Source organism: Schistocerca cancellata, chromosome 8 (genome assembly GCF_023864275.1).
Source record: "Schistocerca cancellata isolate TAMUIC-IGC-003103 chromosome 8, iqSchCanc2.1, whole genome shotgun sequence".
Lineage (NCBI taxonomy): Eukaryota > Metazoa > Arthropoda > Insecta > Orthoptera > Acrididae > Schistocerca > Schistocerca cancellata.
In genome coordinates, this window is record NC_064633.1 from 161,640,762 (window position 1) to 161,662,929 (window position 22,168).

The following is a 22,168-nucleotide window of genomic DNA, read 5'->3' on the forward strand; positions in this document are numbered from 1 at the left end:
TTGACAAGGCCGTTGGCAGAATGAGGCTGACTTCTTATGCCGGAAGTCTTCGGCCGCCAATGCTGATTATTTATCAAAATTCAGGCAGTGGCGGGGATCGACCCGAGACCGAAGACGTTTTGATTATGAATCACAGACGATACCCCTAGACCACGGGTATTATGCACATTATATAACTTATGCACATTATATAACTTGTATATACAGCTAATGTACAGCTCGGAAAGTAAGAAAACAGTGACGCTGATTATTTTAAAGAAGATTTTAAAGCAAGACTGGGGTGAAGTTTACAACGAATCTAACGCTAACTCTAAAGCCAAGACCTTTCTGAATTACTTTGTACCCATACCTGAAAGATGTTTACCTAAAAAGATAATTAAATATAATAATCACAAGGCATTAAGGTAATCTTGAATCACCACGGATGTCAGAGTCTCTTCACATCAAGAAAAGAGCTTGTACAAAATAGTGAGAACAAATAATGACCCAGAAATACTTCTTTATCATAAGAATTACTGCAAAATACTAAAACAAGTTGTAGAAATCCAAAACTATGCTCAACTTCTCAGAAACTGACATATCAGATAAAAATAAAAAATCAGTATGGAATACTGCTAAAAAAGATAGAGGGAAAGAAGCCCTAGAAGAGGACGCGATTTCTATTAGACAGAATATGACCATTGTAAAAGACAGTTCATGTGAATCAGATATTTTTAATATTTATTTTTTAAAATTAGGTGAGAAAATTGGTACAAATAGTTCAGAAGAGAACGCAAAACAGCACACAGAAGTAAAAATATGGACACTTAGTGAATTAAGAAATTAATCACACATCCCCATTTAAAATAATGAAAACGATCGTGACTCCAAAAATTAAAAGTTCATTTTTGTCACACTGTAACATGTAATGTTCTTAGACGCTTAGGTAATGGATCATTATCTCGAAGTGTTTTCCCACAAAGACTGAAATATGCTATTGTTTGGCCTCTCCATAGATATCAACAACTCCATAGCTATCAACAACTAGTGCCCAGTGTCATTCCCTGCATTATTTTCTAAAATGTTTGACACAGTAATTTATTCAAATGCTTTCATCAACCTGTTACTCATGGGATACTTAACCAGTCACAGTTTGGATTTCAAAAGGGCCATTCTATTTATATATTTACTGAAAACACAATGAAATCTTTGAATAATAAAGTACCAACAACTAGGATGTTCTGTGACTTATCGAAGGCATTTGATAGTGTCAGTCATATAATTCAATTAGATAGGTTAAGTTTTTATGGAATATGTAGACCAGCAAATGCCTGATATAGTTCTAATGTAATGAATAGAATGCCGAAAGTTACCTTATGGTGTTCAAGTAATAGAAACAGGGACGCAACATCATTTGCACATGGAGAAATTACAATGGAAGTCTCATAGGGTTCCATCATTGGCTCACTACTTGTTCTTGCTTTATGTTAATAATCTGCCATTTTATTTCAATCAGGAGGTGGAATTAGCCCCTCTCTAGACAATATATACATTGTTGTGAACCCGAGCAAGGAAGCACCACTATAGATAGTAGAGGAAGTTTACAAAGTCTGGGTACATGGGAATTCTAACAAATTCTAATAAATAATCTATGTTATATAAATATTAATAATTATGGATTATTATAATTATAATTAATTATAACATATAATTGTATAAAAAAAGAATAACATAATTAATAATTTTAGTATAATATAATGTAACTACAAATAATTACAATGACTAATCTTTTTTTGGGGTGTACTGAAAGAGGAAGTATACCAGTCTGTGTATTAAAATCGACGGCAATTCGTACCTATTCCATCGAGTTCTTCTTACTCTTTCAAAGTGGCTCAAATTATATATTGAATAGCATGGAGATGATGTTGAAAATATTATTTATTCATTAACATTAAAATGACTAAAATGTGCTTTTTAATTATTTGTGAGAATTCTCCATGTAGTGGGAGTTCATGGACACCCTGTATTAAATGAATTTTTTGTGATAATTGAAACGTCCCCTTAGAACAATTTATACAAGACTGTGCTTAAACTGACACACAATATTTTTAGCGCAACGCAATCTGACTATCAAAGATCCCTGCAAAAGAATGGCCCTGAGTAACATTAAACTATACCTTTCAGAAATCACTTACCTCACAAAAATCTTCATTACTCTAACTACTGCATACAGCGAGCGCCACTACTGCCAGCTAAATAAAAGATTCAAACTACGGAAGGCACTAACTACTGATAGGGATAGTTAGCAAATGAAAGATATTAATAGGGAACAAACAATGTATTTACCTTAATAGTCATAATATATATAGCAGTTCATGACAAATTACAAAACTCCGCCATCTCTCTCCCCACATCCACCACTGCTGGCGGCTCACCTCCAACTGCCCAACGCTATGCGCTGTTAACATCCAGCTGCCCAACAATACAATGGCAGACAACAATGCAAACTAGCCACAGACTGCACACAGCACAGCCATACAGAGCGCTACGTCGCATTACCAATATAAAAATCTAAACAGCCTACTTACAATAAAAATCTAAACAACCTACTTACTTGTGAGAAGTCTCCATGTAGCAGGAGTTCATGGACACCCTGTATTAAATGAATTTTTTGTGATAATTACTGAATGGTTTCGCACAAATGGACTCCCTTAAACTGTGAAGAAACGCAGTTCACCGTGATTAGTGCTGGCAAAAAGTCCCACGTCCTATTAAGATAGTATACCAACAGTAAATAATAAATAGCATACAAAATTGTAAGTTCTTACATGTATATACTGATAAGTTCAGCTAATTTTCCTATAAGAATAACTGCTAGCTTTGGAGATACGGAGTCAGTAAGTTAACATATGTTGCATGTTTTTGTTCACTGGTATCTCATAAGATAATGTTGTGGGGTAACTTCTCGCTTAGGAAAAAATTATTCATTGCACAAAAGAAAGTAATTAGAATTATCTGTGGAGTTCACAGACATACATCTTGCGGGTGTCTCTTTAAGCAACTGGGATTATTAACCACAGCCTCTCAGTAGATTTATTCACTTATAAAATTTGTTATCAACAATTCACTTGCAGTTTGAATGTAACAAAGATATTCCAGGTACAATTCTAGAAGGAAAATGGTCCGCGTTTCTCTTTAATGATTCTAACTTTGGAAAAGAAATGGGTTAAATAAGCAGTTACAAAACCCTTCACCATTCTACCCACGGAAATAAAATATCTGACAGATAGAAATGCTTTCAGATACAGATTAAATAGCTTTCTCTTTAACAGTTGCTCTATACCACAGAGGAATTGTTGAGCAGAGATAATTAGTTATTAAAAGAAACTGTAAATGATAAGCATGGAGCCATATAAATTTCATTATTTAGTTTTCATTTAATGTACGAGATGTGTGATAAAAATAAGGAAACTGCTATTTTATTTTTTTCAAACAGAGTCCCAAAAGATGTCCTTTAAAAACATTTTTTCAATTGTGGCAAAAGAAATAAATTACATGGAACAACAGGAATGCCTTATACCTTTTGAGGTCAAAAATTCCATGATGGAAGCATCCCCGTGACATGGGACGTTGTCACGATGCAGCATCCACTTTCTGCAATGTCCGGTCTCACTCAATTCACACTTTTCCTGAACCTTTCAAGCTCATCTTTGCAAAACATTTGGTTAACAGTTCGTTCTGGAGAAACAATCTCGCAGAGCACGCGCAAGTTCGACGCTTTCGTCGTTTTTTGAAGTTAAAGATCTCCCTGAGCGAGATTCATCTTCAGCGTGTTCTCGACCTTCGAAAAATGATTTGTGCCAGCGAAAAACTTTTGCTCTTGGTAAGGAGTGTTCCCCATAGGCCTGTTTCAACTTTCCAAATGTCACACTCGCGGAGTCCCCACGTTCACATTTCATCTACGTGTACGTCTACATGGATACTCTGCATTGCCTGGTAGAGGGTTCATGATAATTCACTATTATTCCACTCTCGAAAAGCGTGTGGAAAAAACGAACAATTATATTTATTCATGCGAGGTCTGATTTCCCTTCTTTTATTATGCTGAGCGTTTCTCCCAATATAGTCGACAGAAATAAAATACACTCCTGGAAATGGAAAAAAGAACACATTGACACCGGTGTGTCAGACCCACCATACTTGCTCCGGACACTGCGAGAGGGCTGTACAAGCAATGATCACACGCACGGCACAGCGGACACACCAGGAACCGCGGTGTTGGCCGTCGAATGGCGCTAGCTGCGCAGCATTTGTGCACCGCCGCCGTCGGTGTCAGCCAGTTTGCCGTGGCATACGGAGCTCCATCGCAGTCTTTAACACTGGTAGCATGCCGCGACAGCGTGGACGTGAACCGTATGTGCAGTTGACGGACTTTGAGCGAGGGCGTATAGTGGGCATGCGGGAGGCCGGGTGGACGTACCGCCGAATTCCTCAACACGTGGGGCGTGAGGTCTCCACAGTACATCGATGTTGTCGCCAGTGGTCGGCGGAAGGTGCACGTGCCCGTCGACCTGGGACCGGACCGCAGCGACGTACGGATGCACGCCAAGACCGTAGGATCCTACGCAGTGCCGTAGGGGACCGCACCGCCACTTCCCAGCAAATTAGGGACACTGTTGCTCCTGGGGTATCGGCGAGGACCATTCGCAACCGTCTCCATGAAGCTGGGCTACGGTCCCGCACACCGTTAGGCCGTGTTCCGCTCACGCCCCAACATCGTGCAGCCCGCCTCCAGTGGTGTCGCGACAGGCGTGAATGGAGGAACGAATGGAGACGTGTTGTCTTCAGCGATGAGAGTCGCTTCTGCCTTGGTGCCAATGATGGTCGTATGCGTGTTTGGCGCCGTGCAGGTGAGCGCCACAATCAGGACTGCATACGACCGAGGCACACAGGGCCAACACCCGGCATCATGGTGTGGGGAGCGATCTCCTACACTGGCCGTACACCACTGGTGATCGTCGAGGGGACACTGAATAGTGCACGGTACATCCAAACCGTCATCGAACCCATCGTTCTACCATTCCTAGACCGGCAAGGGAACTTGCTGTTCCAACAGGACAATGCACGTCCGCATGTATCCCGTGCCACCCAACGTGCTCTAGAAGGTGTAAGTCAACTACCCTGGCCAGCAAGATCTCCGGATCTGTCCCCCATGGAGCATGTTTGGGACTGGATGAAGCGTCGTCTCACGCGGTCTGCACGTCCAGCACGAACGCTGGTCCAACTGAGGCGCCAGGTGGAAATGGCATGGCAAGCCGTTCCACAGGACTACATCCAGCATCTCTACGATCGTCTCCATGGGAGAATAGCAGCCTGCATTGCTGCGAAAGGTGGATATACACTGTACTAGTGCCGACATTGTGCATGCTCTGTTGCCTGTGTCTATGTGCCTGTGGTTCTGTCAGTGTGATCATGTGATGTATCTGACCCCAGGAATGTGTCAATAAAGTTTCCCCTTCCTGGGACAATGAATTCACGGTGTTCTTATTTCAATTTCCAGGAGTGTGTTTTCACATTCGTGGTAAAAAGTTGATGATTGAAATCTAGTGAGATGATACCTGCCGCAACGAGAAATGCTTTGTTTTAATGATGTCCTCTCCAAATCCTGTATAATGTGTGTAACATTCTCTCCTCTATTTCTCGATAATACAAAACGTGCTGCTTTTCTTTGAACTTTCTCGATGTACACTGTTAACCCTATCTGGCAAAGATCCCACACCGCGCAGCAGTACTCCAAGAGGACGGACAAGCGAAGTGTAGGCAGTCTCTTGGTTGGTGAGTGACCAAAGAAATGCAGTCTTTGGTTCGCTTTCCCTACAGCGTTTTCTGTGCGTTCTTTCTAATTTAAGTCGTTAATTACGATGTTACATTTTCACCGCGCACAACAAAGACACATCTTTACTGATGGCTATCTCCAAAATTACGTAATGGCTGCATGGAACTGAAACTCGGCCAGAGCATCTGGAATGAATGAAAACACCGGTCTACACAAGTGGAACAACACAGCGTTGCCAAATCGATCACAGTGTTGTCTTGTTTCTTTTCTCACACACGTCGTATGTACGTGTTCTATGATTGTTCTGTCGACACGTCCCACATCATAACGCCTATCGTGAAGTTGATTCTTGGTACAAGTAACTAACAAAGCTTTTTGTTTATTTGATAAAGCAACAGTCAATCGTTAATCATCGTTTTACAGCTCTGCGTAACAAAGGCTTAGTAGTAGCCAGCACTTACCAATAGATGTCTCTGACGGCCTCTGAAACATGTTTCTTGCCTAGCATGGCGTCTTTCATGTTCCCAAACGGCACGGAAGGCACCGGGCAGCGGACTCCCAGTGTCTGCCAGTAGCCGTAGTTCCACGACAGGTACTTCCACAGCAGCCACGCCGCCAGAACCACCAGGGCGCCCGTAGTACACCAGTCCAGGGACATCGTGTGGCGTCGTCACTGTAGGAGATATGAACTCTTTTATGGTCTTTCAGCATTCACGTACGTGAATTATCGGTACCTATGTGCCCACAAATATAATGTAAGTAGCTGCAGTGCCCAGCATTGACCGGGATGTTTAATATCTGCCACACAACGTAAGTGGCCCTATACCTTGTTGATAATCATAGCGAATGCAAATCGACTGGGAAACTAATCGCTTTAAATAGAATGGCATATTTGAATGATTGGCGTCAACGAAATGCGGTGAATAAATACGTCTTCAGCTGCGGCATTAGGAAAAATCAGGGTCAAGGGTACTGGTTGGTTGAAATGGCTCTGAGCACTATGCGACTCAATTCTGAGGTCAGCAGTCGCCTAGAACTTAGAACTAATTAAACCTAACTAACCTAAGGACATCACACACATTCATGCACGAGGCAGGATTCGAACCTGCGACCGTAACGGTCGCTGGCTCCAGACTGTAGCGCCTAGAACCGCACGGCCACTCCGGCCGGCCAAGGGTACTGGTTCTGACCTTTGCAAATATACACCAATTTCAAACAAAAAGTTTAGTAATAAAAATGACATCATAGATTATGCTTTGATTCCTTTTTAATTACAAATTAAAGCAATGTAACTGTATTGCATAAAATACCTCAAATGTAAAAGTAAAATAAAGATTTTTATCATTTCAGTACACTCAGTTTCCTGCAAGAAATATTCTGACTTTAAAAATACGTGCATATGCCAAATGAGCAAATATTTCACATGTTTATCAATATTTTGTACAACACATCTTTACAGTCAGCAGGTGAGAAAAACCCCTGATTTCTTCAAAAGCCGGCCCAGAGTGGCCGAGCGGTTCTAGGCGCTACAGTCTGGAACCGCGCGACCGCTACGGCCGCAGGTTCGAATCCTGCCTCGGGCATGGATGTGTGTGATGTCCGTAGGTTAGTTAGGTTTAAGTAGTTCTAAGTTCTAGGGGACTGATGACCTCAGATGTTAAGTCCCATAGTGCTCAGAGCCATTTGAACCATTACTTCAAAAGATAAACCGATTTAGCAGTTTCTACACTCAAAGCTTTCACGAAAACATAATGAAAGTGTATTGACAGGCAGCAAAGATATAATTGCACCAAGCTCGAACCGTGAAATAAAACTCGTATCGTAAAACTTGTGTTACACAATATTCTTCGGTTGCCCGTCAGTAGTGTAAACAAACCAACTATAGAGCCGCCCATGCCCGTGTGTTCGATCAAGCGCGTTTAGTGTCCTTTTATCCTTTATGTATTTATACACTGTCTACACTAAAAAAATAACCTTTGTCCGCCCAATCGCTAATTAGGGGAGCGTGGAGAAATTTGAAGTAAATGACCAAGAACTTATAGAGATTTTTGGTAGCAATCTTTCTCCTTTATATATTACACACATGCATGATTCAAGTGAGATTGTGAAAACTTATGTAGACAGTGATCTTCCTCTTGCCTTGGAGGTAAAGTGTGCAAAATTTCATCAAAATCGGAATAAAACTGTAGATTTGTATAAATTATAAGCAAACAAACGAACATTCTTCTATATATATTTTACGCCAAACAAACGCATACTTGAAAAACCGCAGAACGTATAAATTTTTATAAATATATGGATGTACAGCCGCGCAGAGTGGCCGCGTGGTTAGAGGCGCCATGTCACTTACTGCGCGGCCCCTACCGCCGGAGGTTCGAGTCCTCCCTTGGGCATGGGTGTGTGTGTTGTGCTTACCATAGATTAGTTTAAGAAGTGTGTAAGTCTAGGGACCGATGACCTCTGCAATTTGGTCCCTTAAGAACTCACACACATTTGAACATGGATGTACATTCATCAGCAATAGCGTGATCTAAAGAGAAAACAATGTGGGACATACGACTAGCGTATCCGTTACGACAGTGCAGGCAATTTTGGCGTTAATGGACTATGGAAGCAAACAATCGACGCTAATGCCTTTACTAATGAGATCGCCTGTAGCGCCAGCAGTTGGACCCTAGACGATTGGAAAATCGTGGCCTGGTCATAGGAGTCCCGATTTGATATGGTAAGCGCCGATGGGACGATTCGAGTGTGGCGCAGACCCCACGAAGCCATGGACCCAAGTTGTCAACAAGGCACTATGGAAGCCAGTGGTGGCTCCTTAATGGTGAGGGATGTGTCTACACGGAATGGACTGGATTCTCTGGTCCAATTCAACTGATCAGTAACTGGAAATGGTCATGGCCGGATATTTGATGAGCACTTGCACCCATTCATGAACTTCATGGTCCCAAGAAACGATGGAATATCTATGACTGAGAATGCATTATGTCAATGGGCCACAATTGTTTGCGACTGGTTTAAATACCATTCTGGAAAATTCGAGTGATTATGGGACATAATCGAGAGCTCTTTTCGTGCACAAAAACCTGCACCAGCAACACTTTCACAGCTATGGACGGTTGTAGAGGTAGCATGGCCCAATATCTCTGCAGGGGAGTTCCAACGACTATATGAGTCCATGCCAGTTCGAGCTGCTACACTATACCAGTCAAAAGGAGATCCAGTACCAATGTGGGACGTATCCTAGGACATTTTTCACTTCAGTGAAGGTAGCACATCTATACCTGACATATCTGACACCAAGTTATTTGCTTTCAGCGAATTTATTTCAAATTAATTGGCATTTTAATTGTTCGACTTTGAGATTAGTGTATAGCATTCATTTCCTTCCCAGTGTTTTAATACTGTTTTGGGAACTCTACATTTTGTGCGGTTCCTTTTGTTTAGATTTACATGTTTCGTGTAATTGTGATCCACTTGGTCCATCATAGGACAAAAGTAATTTTGTTGCCACTGCTCATTGAATTAATGAACAACACACTATTATTATAAACTGCCTTCGATTTGTATCGCACAGAAATTTATTAAACTCGCTCTCATATATTTACGTGAAGGGATATTTGATCTAAGAACAAGCTATTAAGTGCGTTCTGCTTTCAGCAGAATTATCATTCAAAACGAGTTTTCATCTGCTGAAATATTTTTAGTTCTATGAGTGCACATCATAGTCAGTAAAGTAAGTCAGTGTTGGCGAAAACGTCGAGACGTAGGACTGATCCTGGGTATGTTAGATAGACTGTATTTCATATTCATTTGTGAACAGGTGTTACGCTTACAAAATGAAGTCTTACGTCATCACTGGACGTGATCAGCCAACAAGGAGGATCCAACACTACCCGACTGCAAGACCAGTGGTGAACATTTTGAGCTCGTCACACCACATAATCATTTAGAGTTAATACTAAGAAGCGTTACGAAATGGGTCCAATGTGTAAAATCAGTGTTAGGAAAGGAGACTGGCAGATATACTGTGTTGGAAGCGTCCTGGAGAAGAGCAGTTCATCAGTAGCGGAAATCGCGCGAAATATACGCTAATGTGGCCGATTGTAGGCTACTCTACAGACGTTTGGAACTCCTTATGGAATAGAGATAACCACAGATATCGAACGAATCCAGACATTCGCAACTAGGATCGTAACGTGGCTGGACGCTGTGGTGACAAAGTCATGAGGTAACGATATGCACATCAACAGTTGGCGGTAATTCCGTGTACACAAGGTACAAAAGGGGAGTGCATTGGTGGACCCGTCATTTGTACGCAGAATGGCCCACAGTGTCAAGATGTTGCCGAGGATACCAAATTTGAGGCATTGCTTCTCACCATGGACAACGCAGTGGCCGACGGACTTCACTTAACGACCGAGAGCAGCGGCGTTTAGGTAGAGTTGTCAGTGCTAACAGACAAGCAAAACTGCGTGAAATAACCGCAGAAATCAATGTGTGACGTACAAGGAACGTTTCCGTTAGGACAGTGCAGCGAAATTTGTCGTTACTGGGTTATGAAGGCAGACGAACGACGCGAGTGCCTTTGCTAACAACTGATTGTCAGGTTGGAGTATGTCGCAGACCCCACGAAGCTATGGACCCAAGTTGCCAAGAAGACACTGTGCAAGCTGGTGATGGCTGCGTAATGGTGTGGATTGTGTTTACATAGAATGGACCGGGTACTTTGGTCCAACTAAACTGATCATTGACTGGAAATGGTTATGTCTGTCTACTTGGAGAGCATTTGCAACCATTCATGAACTTCTTATTCCCAAACAAAGATGAAATTGTTATGGATCTCAAGCCGTCATGTCACGGGGACACAATTGTTCGCGATTGGTTTGAAAAAGATTCTGGACAATTCGAGTATATGATTTGGCCACCCAAGATGCCCGACAAAAACTCAACGAAAATTTGTTGGACGTAATCGATAGGTCCCTCCGTACACAAAATCTCGCAACGGCAACTCTTCTGCAATTATGGACGCGTGTAGAGGCAGCATGGCTCAGTATTTCTGTAGGGGACTTCCAAACACTTGTTAAGTCCATCCACGTCGAGTTGCTGCACTACGTCTTGCAAAAAAAGGTCCGACACGATACTGGGAAGTATATATCAGTGTATAGCCATAGGAAAATGTAAGGCTGCGGTCGCAGTCGAAGAGACGACGCGCGCCAGGCATCGTCGCCAAAGGTCTTCACTGTGCGTGGAGGCGAGTGCTGCACTGCGGCTTTAGGTATTGAAAAGACAACGAATGCATATGAATGAGCTACATCTATGTCTAAAAGAAAATGGTGAGTGCTCAAAATTCTTCCTCAGTTATTGGAATAACCAAACAAGTTTTAGAAATACGTGTGATAAGGAAAGAAACGTTTTATTACATAGTCTATTCCTGACTGTAACACTTATATTCACGATCGACTATATATCTTTCATGTAACTTTTAGTGTCTTATGCTTAATGTGATATCTGTGTAATTAAGTTCTCTGGTTGAGCATCTATGTAAATGTTTATTCATATTTCCTGTAAGTCTGTATCACTGTAATAGATTTGTTAATATAATTTTCAAATCTGTGTTCTGCTCAAATGCTGCTGTTTCAAAATAGAATTTGTAGAGCTAGTTCACGTTTAGGTCATGAAGGTTTGTAATTATGTAAAATCTGGATGGAAGGCAATCTGCTACGTAGGCCGCATGATCGGAATAGTAAAGGTGGATTTGGCGGAAGAATCGGATGCAGTGTTTGAGGCACAGTCTGCCGATGGTTAACGTGCAAACAGTTCAGATTTTCTGTGCTGAATGATGCTAGGAACGTAACAAGGTTGATGTGATAATGCCTCGGATGTGGACGATAACGACTAATTATTCGTGAGATTTACTGGTTGGCTCTGAATCACAAAAATTCGGCGCCAAGAAAACAATTTTCAGAGCCTTTATGGATCAAGAGCCGTGAGTTAGTTTTCTCCCTTAATTAAGCCAGAGAAGGTAGCCACAGCCAACACTCATATCTCAAGTAAAGTGTGAATATTGTTTTAGGTTGGTGCATAAGTTCGAAGAGTTTTCGTTTTGTTTGTTGGTATTCCGGTTGCTATAGGTTTATTTATCGAGTGATATTTTATATTTGTAGTTTACTGTAGCTATTTGAGTTTATGTATTGTCATTTCCTCATTCGGAGATAGTGAGTGGAGCTGTTGACGCTAGGAAACGGAGTGCCAAGTCGAGAAATCGGAACATTTCCGACATATTCCTGCATTTGAGTTCAATAAAAGGGTGACAGCAGCGGAGTCAGCCACAAAAATTTGCGCCCTTTATGAGAATAATGACAATGTACAGAACATGGCAAGAAAATGGTTCTATCGTTTTAAGGAGGGATCGTTTTGACACTAGTGACTCTGCACGTTCAGGTAGATCTTCGGGGCTTGATGAAGATCGTTTAAACGCATTAATACACAACGATCCACGTCAATGTACTGGAGAACTGGCATATGTGATGAACTTTGTTCATTCCACAGTTGTGAGACGTTTGCATACAACGGGGAAGGTTTAAAATATGAAAATCAGCTGGTGGTCTCTTAAGGTACGCTGCTTGTTCGTCATCAATTGGCTAGCGAACAACACGACCATTTCTATCCTATATCGTTAATGGTAACGAGAAATGGTGTCTTTATGCTCACATAAGGAAAAAAAGGAATGGTTGAGCCCAAACAAGGCAGCAACTCCCAGTACAAAGACCTGTACGCATCCACAAAAGATAAAGTTATGCATCTGGCGGAATAGCGACTGTGTTGTCTATTATAAATTGCTTCCCCAAGTTGAAACTATCATTGCTGACATTTACTGTCAGCAAATTAGACGTCTTGCATACGCAGTCCAAGACCAGCGACAAGGTAGATTGCGTGAAGTGGCGCTTCTCCACCATAACGCGTGCCCGCATTTTGCTAGACTGTCACCGCACCCACCTTCCTTACCTGAACTTGCGCTCTCAGATTTCCACCTTTTCCGCTCTCTATCGGAAAACCTTCAAGGAAGTTCTTTTCCGGATGAAAATGCGCTTCAGACATGGGCCGACGAGTTCTTCGCTTCAAGACCATGTGGTTTATATAGTTTAGGAATCGAAAAGTTATCCCAGGGTTTGCAGACAGTTGTAAATAGTGAAGGAGAATATATTATTGATGACTGGAGTCTCTGTTGTGTGTACCTGTTCTGTTTATTAAACTTACGGTAAAAAGCTGCGAACTTATGAACCATTTTAATATTTACTTGCAAGGAACGATTACTCGCTTTATTTCCAAATATTAATTGTTTTCAGTTGAACTTAGTGTCGAAAACCTTGGCTTACTCCTTTGTCCAGTTTTCCTAGTGAGGCAGTATATCCGACTCTCCTCTTTCTTTGAACAGCGAAGTAGCTATCGCTTTAATGGTGCTCATTAACTTTTGTGGAGTAGTAGTTTTCTTAAGTGTTGTTTCTAAAAATACATAACGTAAACTTGCTTAGATGCATAGGTCAAGTTTTCGAAAAGCCTAAAATCAAGTAAAAGAACTAATTACGTTGTTCAATTTTCATTCTTGCGAAAAGTTTAATTCAGAATTAAAAGTAATTGAACAAAACAGTGATTATAATAAGTTCTTATTGGCCATTGCAGTTTAAGGGCCACACGGATCTGTAAAAGTGTTTATATTCTCGTATTTATGTTTAAAATTGTTTTCACGCCGTGTCTTACTAGTCGTGTTCAGGTCTGACCTCAGTCAAGTGATAGAATAGTTTCTGGGTAGCCATTGAGCCATCATCACAATAACTGAATTTAGACAGTGAACGTTAATGAGCTAAGTTTGTTGCCAAAACGTTTTAAGTCTACATCTGTGTAGCTCATGAGAAATTGCTGCTCTAATGCTTCCTAAATTATGCCCTATTTGCAAAACAGTTCAGTGTCAAACAAAGCCATACAGAATAATTACTTTTAATAATGACAGTATAATATTTTGGTAACACTTTGCTGTATTAGGCTGGCGACTGTTTTTCTTTCCTTTAATTAAAGTTTACTTTATAAGTACCAGAGCCTTGGTTCGATTCTTACTATTTCAACTACTGCTCCCTACCAAATCGTAATCTTTTGGATATCGAAGTATAGTTTGACATCTTAACGAACAGCACACGTTCACGGTAAAAAGTAAATTACTTTCCTACAAGTAACATATTCGGTGAACTACTGTTATAATAGTAGCCGGTAGTGTTATATGACGACACTGAAAAACAAGATGAGAAATAAAACTTCAAATAACTTCAGCGAATAAGACATTTATCTATTAAGTTTCGTGACTTTGCATGATACCTGTCAAGTACAGGCGCAACACAGTTAAAACGTGTTTTGAATACCCGTAACTGTCCCGTATTGCGATGCAGACGTTTGAAATTTGGCCCCAAGGTGCCTACAATATTTCTCTAAACTGACGCAAAAGTGTGGCACCTTGAGACGACACTCTCGTGCCCGAAGACGTATCAGACAGCAAGGTATCGACCAACGTGAAAAAGACCAGAGATCAAGAGTTCATGTGAGATGAAAGGTGGGTTAATGATGTCACATTGGCACCAAATTTCACCAGAATTTTGTCCAACGCCACTGTGGACGAGCCGCGCCAGGGGAGCGTCATCAGACCCTCTCTCAACCACATGTCACCACTTCCCTTGATGTCTTTGCGAATAAGGTCAGAACTGAGACGCACGCGTTGAAATCCCACAGTTCTGTTATGGGGGCCGAGGAAAACATTTCAGACTCACCGCTGCTGGGAATCGACACGAAAAGGCCTCAAGAGGTGGCGCAAAGGGCGTCAAAGACACCACCCCTTCCCTTGGAGGTTCATTCTCACACATCTGACAGCTAAAAACGACAGTTCCCAGTGCGGTGGACATCAGGACGACGTTCTTCACAACGTTTGACACTGCTGACAATGCACGAGCGATTCAATCTTCCTCTGAGGGCATCGTGGGGCTGCAAGCACAATGAACGTAATCAGAACTCTCTGGAGTGTAGCATGACCACAGGTTTCCCTCTGGTATGCAGGATGGAACCACTAGGGACCATTCAAAAGCATTCGACGAAATTTGAAAGTGATCCAAACTAGCAAAAGTTATTTTTCTTCAGCCCTCCGTTTCACACCTTCTTGTTGCGTCATGATGAGAGAGTGTAACATTGACAAATATTTGAATAAAAGAACAAATGGTCTCTCTAAGACGCCCAGTTTGGCAACACCCATGGTGCCTTCACTGCAAGTTGTTGAGCACATCAAAAATGTACCCATTCAGCGTGATTGGCGCTGTAATTCAGCTCTAGCACCTGACGGCAGGCAACCCCTTCAACTCCCTTTAGATTCCGATGCCTACAAGTAGGCACTAGAGCGTTATTCGAGAGCCAGTTGTCAGCTGAATGGGTGTCTAAATCTCTGTACAGGTACGTGTTTAAGATGCTCAACGAATGTGCACAGGACGTACCAGGCGTGTTGCGGAACTGGGGATCTTAGAGGGAGCCTTAGCCCTTTTATTCATGGATGTGTCAATGTTAAACCCTCTCGTGATCACGCCACAGGAGGGTGTGAAACAGGAGGGCTGAAAAAGTAGGAACAACCTTTACTTTTCTGGAACACTTTCCAGTTTCGTCGAATACTTTTGAACAGTCCCTAGTGGTTCCATCCTGTATACCTGCGATATATGTGCGAATCAATGCCCAAACCGAAGAGGTGGGTTTCTTGATCCCCTTTATGCAGCCTCCTGGGGTTTTTCGCGTCGCTTCTGATCGACGATACTAAAATGTTTTCGGTGGGGCACGATAGGGGAACAGCAGGTTTTCAACACTGCCCATCGTGGTTCCGACTTTCATTGGAGACGTGTCAAGAGAAGGGGTGAAATGTGGCTAAGAGCGGGTATGGCGGCCTTCCCACGTTGGGGGTTGGGCAGAAGTTTGGCGAAATTTGATACCGTAACGTCAGTGAGCCACTTTATACCTCACATTAACTTTTGAGGTGTGACCGTTTTTCGCATGTGGGGGCGCTTTGCTGTTTGAAGCGTCGCTGAGCGCGAGGGTTACGTCGAGGGTACCGAGCTACTGTACCATTATAGAGGAACGCTGTAGGTATCTTTGAGGCAAATTTCATAATTCTGCGTCTCAATAGGAGACAATTCCGGGATTTCAAAGAAGAGACACTTTAATTGTGCTGTGCACTGTACAAAAATAAATTATAGATCAAAGTACCTAAAGCTCTGAGAAGTGGAAACTGATAACACATTTACAAACCACCTGATATAACAGAATTGCCTCCCTCCTGGCATGTAAACGCCATTAAGCAGTAATAATAACTCGTAGATAGATAATGCCCACTTTCGCCAACACAAAGAAGATCCACAACAGAAATTTTAAGCATTAAAATGGACACACGCCATCCTCCTCACTTGAACACATAATCATACAAGTTTATAACCTAGGACTAAAACTTCCGATAACGATTTTGCCTGTGCTGCAGATGACAGGCTGAATTAAGTACAGATATGAGGCTGAAAGGGGCGGGCATTCATACAACGTGCTTAGTCTAATATAAGGTACCGTTCAATAATTTTTTTAAGTTATTCGAAACTTGTGGTTTGGAATAAAATAACGATTTCAGACCGTAGATTCTGAGACACATCCCTATTATTATCTTTCGCATCCTCAGGATGCCACAGACTCCTTTCTTGCACCAAACTTAAACATTTCTCACAATTCATGTTTTGCATGAGGACACGTAGGTCAATTCAGGCGAAGAAAACAAACGGATATAAATTCCGCCGACCGTCGTACGGTGTCCGTAGATTTGGGCATTGAGATCGACTGCACGGATACCGTGCACATACTGGCGTGTTGCGTTGAAAAGATCGATCGTCTTCGGTCGACGCCGGCCACCGGCGGAATCCACCGATGTCGCTGCCACTGTGACTATAGCTTAACAGAGAAGCTAGAGGAACGTAAATAATAACTTCTGCAACAAAGGGCGTCGTAGCTCTAGCAAAACCATGTTGTGTAAATCTACAGATTGTGTGGCCATTCTGCCGTTACTGTCGTACATCTCAGGGGAATAAGATAAGAGCAGGCACACGCGAAAATAGTGGGATGGGAAAACGCTAATATTTTTACGAATTATCCACCACTAGGCGGTGTACCGTGGCCTGTAAAATACCTTAAGACTGATGAGCACTTGTTCATTAGAAAAAATGTGTTTCACGGTAGGAAACATAAACAAGCGCACATAGCTTTAAAGGTATACATTTTGGAGCCCTTTTGCTAAACATTTTTTCGTAGCTGATTCATGCTACCTCGTCCCAACAATATCGAATGCAAAAAAGTTGCAACAGAAGAGGTTAACTGACAGAAATTTCAAAACCAAACACTGATCAACCAAATTTTATGAACGCCTACTTAAAAGCGTGTTGGTCCAATTCTGGAAAGCAATTCAGCAGTGATTCTGGGTGCCATGAATCTGACAAGCACTTGATATATTTCCAGAGATTTGTTTCAACACGATGCCTACGTACATGTGACAACCTTTCCGTTATTTACGGGCAGCTGGATTAAGGGATCGCTGATGGCGCCTGACAGCGTCCCAGTTGGGTTCCATCGGATTCAGATAAGTCGAATCTGATGACCAAGACATCAACATGAGTTCACTGTCATGCTCCTCAAACAATTCCCGCACGATTCTTGCCATGTGGCATCGACGCTCTGCTGGAAGATGCTATCGCTGTCGAGGAAGACACCAAGCGTAAAGGGTTACAGGTGGATCCTAACAATATTTACGTAGTCCAAAGCTGTCATGGTGCGTTCGATTACTTCCGCAGGTTCCATGGAAGATGAAGTGAAGGTCCACACACTACTTCCATCAGCCTGCGCCCGTGGCGCGCTGCATGTTTAGAGTAGCCGTTCGCCTGGATGACGGCTAATCTCGACACGACCATCGACCTGGTTTAATAATACACTACTGGCCATTAAAATTGCTACACCACGAAGATGACGTGCTACAGACGCGAAATTTAACCCACAGGAAGAAGATGCTGTGATATGCAAATGATTAGCTTTTTAGAGCATTCACACAAGGTTGGCGCCGGTGGCGACACCCACAACGCGCTGACATGAGGAAAGTTTCCAAGCGATTTCTCACACACAAACAGGAGTTGACCGGCGTTGCCTGGTGAAACGTTGTTGTGATGCCTCGTGTAAGGAGCAGAAATACGTACCATCACGTTCCCGACGTTGATAAAGGTCGGATTGTAGCCTATCGCGATTGCGGTTTATCATATCGCGACATTGCTGCTCGCGTTGGTCGAGATCCAATCACTGTTAGCAGAATATGGAATCGGTGGGTTCAGGAGGGTAATACGAAACGCCGTGCTGGATCCCAACGGCCTCGTAGCACTAGCAGTCGAGATGACAGGCATCTTATCCGCATGGCTGTAACGGATCGTGCAGCCACGTCTCGATCCATGACTCAACAAATGCGGACGTTTTCAAGGCAACAACCATCTGCACGAACAGTTCGATGACGTTTGCAGCAGCATGAACTATCAGATCGGAGACCATGGCTGCGGTTAGCCTTGACGCTGCATCACAGACAGTAGCGCCTGCGATGGTGTACTCAACGACGAACCTGGGTGCACGAATGGCAAAACGTCATTTTTTCAGATGAATCCAGATTCTGTTTACAGCATCGTGATGGTTTCATCCGTGTTTGGCGACATCGCGGTGAGCCCACATTGGAAGCGTGTATTCGTCATCGCCATACTGGCGTATCATCCGGCGTGATTGTATGGGGTGCCATTGGTTACACGTCTCGGTCACCTCTAGTTCGCATTGACGGCACTTTGAACAGTGGACGTTACATTTCAGATGTGTTACGACCCGTAGCTCTACCCTTCATTCGATCCCTGCGAAACCCTACATTTCGGCAGGATAATGCATGACCGCATGTTGCAGGTCCTATACAGGTCTTTCTGGATACAGAAAATGTTCGACTGTTGCCCTGGCCAGCACATTCTCCAGATCTCTCACCAATTGAAAACGTTTGGTCAATGGTGGCCGAGCAACTGTCTCGTCACAATACGCCAGTCACTACTCTTGATGAACTGTGGAACAGTGTTGAAGCTGCTTGGGCAGCTGTACCTGTACTGGCCATCCAAGCTCTGTTTGATTCAATGCCCAGGCGTATCAAGGCCATTTATTACGGCCAGAGGTGGTTGTTCTGGGTACTGATTTCTCAGGATCTATGCACCCAAATTGCGGGAAAATGTAATCACATGTCATTTCTAGTATAATATATTTGTCCAATGAATACCCGTTTATCATCTGCATTTCTTCATGGCGTAGCAATTTTAATGGCCAGTAGTGTAAACGGGATTCATTCGATGAGGAGACACGATTCCATTGACACGCAGTCCATTCTAGATGATCCCGTGCCCACTGTAATCGTAATTGACAATGTTGTTGGGTCAACATGGGAACACGCAGGGGTCCTCTGCTGCGGAACATCGAGTTCAACACTGGGCGCTGAAAGGTGTGCTCTAAAACACTTGTGCCTGCGCCAACGCTATTCTGTCGTGAGATCTGACACAGATATCCGCCGCCTGTCCTGCATTAGAGCGCGGGCAAGTCTCCGATCCACATTTCTGTGATGAGGCATGCAACGTCCTACTCGCCGCCTACTCGTTGTTTCAGGATTCTTCTTCCACTGTCCATAGATCCTCACGGCAGTACTACGCGAACATCCCACCATCTTTGCCGTTTCCGAGACGATCGCTGCCAGGCACTGGGCCCCAACAATCTGGATTTTGTGGAAGTCGCTTAAGTCGGCGGATTTTCGTATTTTCGCCACTTATCGTCTCTGGAATGATTCCCCACTCGTCTGTGCTCCACTCATACACGTCTCTTACGGCGCGACGTGCGCTCAGTGCCGCCAGGCAGCCTACAACCAATCGTTGGGTAGTGGTGATAATACACTACTGGCCATTAAAATTGCTACGCCAAGAAGAAATGCAGATGATAAACGGGTATTCATTGGAGAAATATATTATACTAGACCTGACATGTGATTACATTTTCACGCAATTTGGGTGCATAGATCCTGAGAAATCAGTACCCAAAACCACCACCTCTGGCCGTAATAAATGGCCTTGATACGCCTGGGCATTGAGTCAGACAGAGCTTGGATGGCGTGTACAGGTACAGCTGCCCATGCAGCTTCAACACTGTTCCACAGTTCATCAAGAGTAGTGACTCGCGTATTGTGACGAGACAGTTGCTCGGCCACCATTGACCAGTCGTTTTCAATTGGTGATAGATCTGGAGAATGTGCTGGCCAGGGCAACAGTCGAACATTTTCTGTATCCAGAAAGACCTGTAAAGGACCTGCAACAAGCGGTCATGCATTATCCTGCCGAAATGTAGGGTTTCGCAGGGATCGAATGAAGGGTAGAGCTACGGGTCGTAACACATCTGAAATGTAACGTCCACTGTTCAAAGTGCCGTCAATGCGAACTAGAGGTGACCGAGACGTGTAACCAATGGCACCCCATACCATCACGCCGGATGATACACCAGTATGGCGATGACGAATACACGCTTCCAATGTGGGCTCACCGCGATGTCGCCAAACACGGATGCGACCATCACGATGCTGTAAACAGAATCTGGATTCATCCGAAAAAATGACGTTTTGCCATTCGTGCACCCAGGTTCGTCGTTGAGTACACCATCGCAGGCGCTCCTGTCTGTGATGCAGCGTGAAGGCTAACCGCAGCCATGGTCTCCGAGCTGATAGTTCATGCTGCTGCAAACGTCGTCGAACTGTTCGTGCAGATGGTTGTTGCCTCCAAAACGTCCGCATCTGTTGACTCAGGGATCGAGACGTGGCTGCACGATCCGTTACAGCCATGCGGATAAGATGCCTGTCATCTCGACCGCTAGTGATTCTAGGCCGTTGGGACCCAGCGTCTGTAGCACGTCATCTTCGTGGTGTATCAATTTTAATGGCCAGTAGTGTATTTTGGCTCATTGGTGTATTCGTCTATTATTTTCGGCTCAGTCGTTTTCTGACCAGATTCTCTTACCTCGAAATGATACATTTATCTTTCTCCCTCATTCCTGATAGTTTGTTGCATCACCACGGAATCACAGTATATGTGAAGATGTGGATGTTGTCCACCCCTTGTAGTATCCAACTGAAGTTCTCTTGAGTGAGACGTCAGCTCCAGCAGAGAATACTGGACTATACTAATTTTTGCCAGATCCACTTTGCAGAAAATTGGGAATAGGGAGTGGTAGTTCAGAAAATCAGGCTCAACAGGAACATAAAAGCCGAGGCAAAAAAAAGATGTAAATCATAAGTCCTTAGGAATGTAACTACAGAATATTACTAGGCGGCTGAGCTAGGGCACGTTAACCCAATCCCAGTTTCAGTTTGTCTACCTAACGCCTTCCAGGGGCAGCAATACTTTAATTTTCAGTATTCCACATTATTAGTGACCACATTTAAAAATTTTAAATGCTGTCATAATCTACTCTTTAAGAGGTACAATCAGTTGTTACAGTTTTGACGCAGTAAGTCAAGTCTTACAGTTAGGAACTGTGTATGTCTTGACGCTACATAATTTACGTCGTGCAAATACCCGAACTTTATTCATCCAAATTTGAGAATGACAGCTCTTAACGACTTGCAACAAATTTAACACTCCACACAAAATGACAAAAGGAAAAAGGAATACTGCGTAGTACGTTTTTGCTGTTCATGCAGCCAGACCTCAGCATCGGCCATGATGTTTCAGTTCACTACTTCTTCCTTATTACACTACTGGCCATTAAAATTGCTACACCACGAAGATGACGTGCTACAGACGCGAACTTTAACCGACAGGAAGAAGATGCTGTGATATGCAAATGAATAGCTTTTCAGAGCATTCACACAAGGTTGGCGCCGGTGGCGACACCTACAACGTGAGGACATGACGAGAATTTCCAACCGATTTCTCATACACAAACAGCGGTTGACCGGCGTTGCCTGGTGAAACGTTGTCGTGATGCCTCGTGTAAGGAGGAGAAATGCGTACAATCATGTTTCCGACTTTGATAAAGGTCGGATTCTAGCCTATCGCTATTGCGGTTTATCGTATCGCGACATTGCTGCTCCCGTTGGTCGAGATCCAGTGACTGTAACAGAATAAGGAATCGGTGGATTCAGGAGGGTAATACGGAACGCCGTGCTGGATCCCAACGGCCACGTATCACTAGCAGTCGAGATGA

General features: G+C 43.2%; 1 protein-coding gene across 1 annotated transcript in view; it reads right to left on the bottom strand.

The window, feature by feature from the left end:
* The window catches only part of LOC126094467 (cytochrome P450 6j1-like), a 138,231-nt gene that overhangs the window by 112,085 nt on the left and 3,978 nt on the right, over positions 1 to 22,168 (bottom strand). Inside the window, exon 2 of the mRNA XM_049908855.1 lies at positions 6,277 to 6,488. Within this exon, the coding sequence (XP_049764812.1) occupies positions 6,277 to 6,473 (197 nt within the window). The 5' untranslated portion in view covers positions 6,474 to 6,488. The remainder of the gene's footprint in view (positions 1 to 6,276; positions 6,489 to 22,168) is intronic.